This window comes from Scardinius erythrophthalmus, assembly GCF_964197995.2.
Source record: "Scardinius erythrophthalmus genome assembly, chromosome: 11".
NCBI classification, from domain to species: domain Eukaryota; kingdom Metazoa; phylum Chordata; class Actinopteri; order Cypriniformes; family Leuciscidae; genus Scardinius; species Scardinius erythrophthalmus.
This window is the reverse complement of record NC_138231.1, coordinates 24,312,338-24,315,963: the sequence shown is the minus strand read 5'-3', so window position 1 is coordinate 24,315,963 and position 3,626 is coordinate 24,312,338. Positions and strand designations below refer to the sequence as shown.

General features: G+C 45.0%; 1 protein-coding gene across 1 annotated transcript; it reads left to right on the top strand.

Moving 5' to 3' along the window:
• Window positions 1–759: 759 nt before the first annotated feature.
• cldn20 (claudin 20) lies at window positions 760–1,717 on the top strand (the record flags this gene model as incomplete). Its single annotated transcript, XM_081378576.1, has 1 exon — window positions 760–1,717. One exon carries the CDS (start codon window positions 760–762, stop codon window positions 1,627–1,629), a length of 870 nt encoding a protein of 289 aa, XP_081234702.1. The 3' UTR covers window positions 1,630–1,717.
• Between the last annotated feature and the right edge of the window lie 1,909 nt (window positions 1,718–3,626).

The window sequence follows — 3,626 nt, the reverse complement described above, 5'->3', positions numbered from 1 at the left end:
TTTACAAGTTTTTTTTTCTTTCAGTAATTCTTTTTTCATTCTCTTTTCTTCAGCAGCTAGAAGAAATCTCTTCAGAACAGCTTGACGCATATATTGCGCACCAGTGAAAGGGTAAGTAAGGGTTTTTGTTTGTTCTGAGATACATGAAACAGAACGTACTCTCACAATGCACTTGTCTTGATCAATTCATGAGATTCAAGGACAACAAAAGATAAGGGTAATTTTCATTCCCTTTCTAATTTCCAAGCTGTCAAATGGTTTGCACAGATAAGGGAAAAAATCAATTAACTCCAACAAAACAGCCACCCCTGCCCAGATAATTGGCTAAATTTCTACCTCACAGCGGTCATGTGCCATTTTTATGTATTCTTGTAACAGCATAACCCATGCCAAAGGGTGTTTCTGCAGCAGTGAAGTCAAAAAACAATTAGCCTTTCAACACACACTACAGTCACTTCCCCCAAAAACGCTCACTGGTTCACTTAAAACATAAATGTCCCAAATAAGGATAGGGTGGGACAAAAAATTGCAGCTTTCCCTTCCACTCATCAGACCCCGTGCCTCATCTGTCAGACCGTCACGCTTGTTCGCTCAGTTCAATTCTCATTCCGTTTTTATCGCAGCCTAGCGGAGCCGGTGCGGAGGAATTATCTGCTGTCAGCTCCTGCGCCGGGCTGATAGGGAAACGCAGAACAACGAGGGCCACCGCAAGGTGAGAGGGACGGCCGCAGGGGGAAGGGAACCAAAAGTCCGGGACCGATGATGCCGTCCTCCACTATGCAGATGTTTGCCTTCATTCTGGCGTTACTGGGGGTCCTGAGTGCCACGGTGGCCACACTGCTACCCAACTGGAAGGTGAGTGCGGATGTGGGCAACAATATCATGACTGCCATCTCGCAGATGCAGGGACTGTGGATGGACTGCACCTGGTACAGCACCGGAGTCTTCAGCTGCTCGCTTAAGTACTCGGTCCTGGCATTGCCGGCTTATCTTCAGACCGCACGCACCACTATGGTGCTCTCCTGCATGATGGCGACAATGGGACTCTGCTTGGCCGCCCTAGGGCTGAAATGTACTCGATGGGGTGGCAGTTATCGCTCTAAGGGACACACGGCTATTTCCGCAGGGGCTTGTTTCATCGTAGCAGGGGTCCTGTGTCTGGTGCCCGCATCCTGGTTCACCAATGAGGTCATCACTACGTTTATGGACTCCAAAGTGCCCAAGAGCAGCAAGTACGAGCCAGGGGCAGCGGTGTACGTGGCGTTCGTCTCGGCAGGATTCCTTTTAGCTGCAGGCGTGATCTTCTGCTTATCGTGTCCTGGAAGGAGAGGCGGTACATTGGATTCGGGCTCGTCCCACCCAGACAAGCCAAAACAGCAGAAGCTGCGCCAGGAGCAGCCGAGCCGTGACCAACAGAAACAGCAGCACTGCGAACAACAGAGTCAGACTGAACCGCCGGAACGAGAGCAGTCGCATCGACTCCAAGAAAAGCTACAAGCGGACGATCGTCAGCAAGAGAAGTCGGTGCCGGACAGATTGATCCTGGAGAAGGACAAGCAGTACCAGTCTCCATCTCGAACCCGAATTCAAGATCCCAAGGCCGTCTATAGTCTGCACGACTACGTGTAAACAACTGTCATCGACTCCAGGAGCATGAGTATTTAGGGCGTTCTTGATTCTCAGGCTGCCTTTCTTTGTGAGCGGCGAAAAGAGGAGGGGAAAAGCAGTGGAGCAGCAGGAGGAATAATGACTTTGATGCCGTTATCAACCCTTCTCATCTGTGCTTTCGCTTACAGCAAGCGAAACACTGGAGGTATTTCCAAAGCCCCCGGAACAGACAAACTAAGGATTGTGAATCTTCGGGTACATGGTTTTAACTGCAACGGCAAGTAAAAAGGGGGGCCAAATAGTGACGCATCATAAAAATGCAACATAAGAAAAGTATCATGAAGATACTAATGCAAGGACAGTTCTGAAGGTGCATTTGCTTACTAAAGGTTTGAACAAATACAGTTATTGTTGCCCTATCATTTCATTACCATGTCAAAGTAAAACGCAAACTCTCGAGAGTCAATTTTATCAGCCTTTTGGTGGCTAGAACCATGTGTGATAAGCAAGTTTTAATTCAGAAGCTTGTAGATGATTAATTAGGCAGTATGTGCATGCTGTTTGTAGATAATGCTGTTAATAATGCTGCAAACAGATAATCAAGCTTGCACCTGAGGATGTTCACAACATCAGCTGTCCATTAAATGGTGCGTGTCCTTCAGAAAAGGGATTTTGAAATGTCCAGTCCATATTTTTCAAAGAATGGGGGGGGGGGGGCACAGCAGCAGAGATCAGTTGAGGTAATGATGCTCTTTGCTTTTCCATTAGGTTTGCTACGGATGGGTGCACGCTGCTCATTTATTGCGAGCAGACACACACACACACACACACACACACACACACACACACACACACACACACATAAGCTTTCCTTCCCTCTCTCGTACTCTTGCTAGAAGGGTAATGGGGGCTTGCACCCAATCATCATGATGCTGTGCGCCAGTGTGTCATGCCTGCAGGAAGTGCAGTTGGTCCTGTTCTAGGGCAAACAGGACGCAGTAACACACTGTTCACACTTTTGTCGAAAAGTAGAACCAAGGTGTCGGAAATCTCAGCGGTGGCTTCAGACTCCCCCGCTGGGCAACAATTACACCTTTGGTCTACGTCTCAATTCGGTCAAACCATCCACATTATTTTCTGATTGCTATGCTGTTTTCACTAACAGTCAAGTCATTGAATGTATTTTCAAAGAGTCAGTGGCAATGTGCAATATAATGTACAATATATGAGTGAAGCTAATGCTAAGTGTCATTGTCTCTGCTGTTTCTGTCATAACGATGGTCAAGGGCTCCTAATATCTCCAGAGAGACGCCACTGCTTTTCATTTCAATCTCACATACAGTATAAGTATAGGCTACATACTGTTCTTTGTGTTTGATTCGCATGTAGAGAATGCTTTAGAAACTGATGCAAAGGCTGAGAGTGACAATGAATTTGAACAGATGTCATTATGTGGCAATCAGAGGTCACGTTAGACTTCCGTATTCATTTTGAGGACATGGTTGTAAAAATTCCATCAATTATTACCTGTCATTTTAATTTTCATATTTTAATGATAAAAAGCCACTTAATAGGCTCTGTTTTGTCCACATTTTCATTTTTATTCACAAACTTACAGGACAAATTATGCATTTATTTATTTATGAAGAGAAAGTTGAGCACAGACCTTATAGGTCACTTTTCAGGTTTCATCATGAATGCTTGTCCAACAAATCACAATAATCTTTGTGCTTTGTTACTTTTGATATGAAACAAAGTCTCAGCTTTCAAATTCTGTATTTTATCACAAAATTCAAACAATAAATACCGTTTTGGCGCTCTTTAATGTGACGTGAGGGATCACTGTAGCTCCTGAGTTCAAGCGAAGCTGAGCGTGTGTGAACGCGATCAATTCCTTTCTCTTCACTACGTTACAGAACGAAATAAACATGCATGAACATCAAACAAATATATGTTGAAATATGCAGTCAAACTTACCGAAATTCGTAGGCCTATCTCTCATAATCACTCAATCAGTG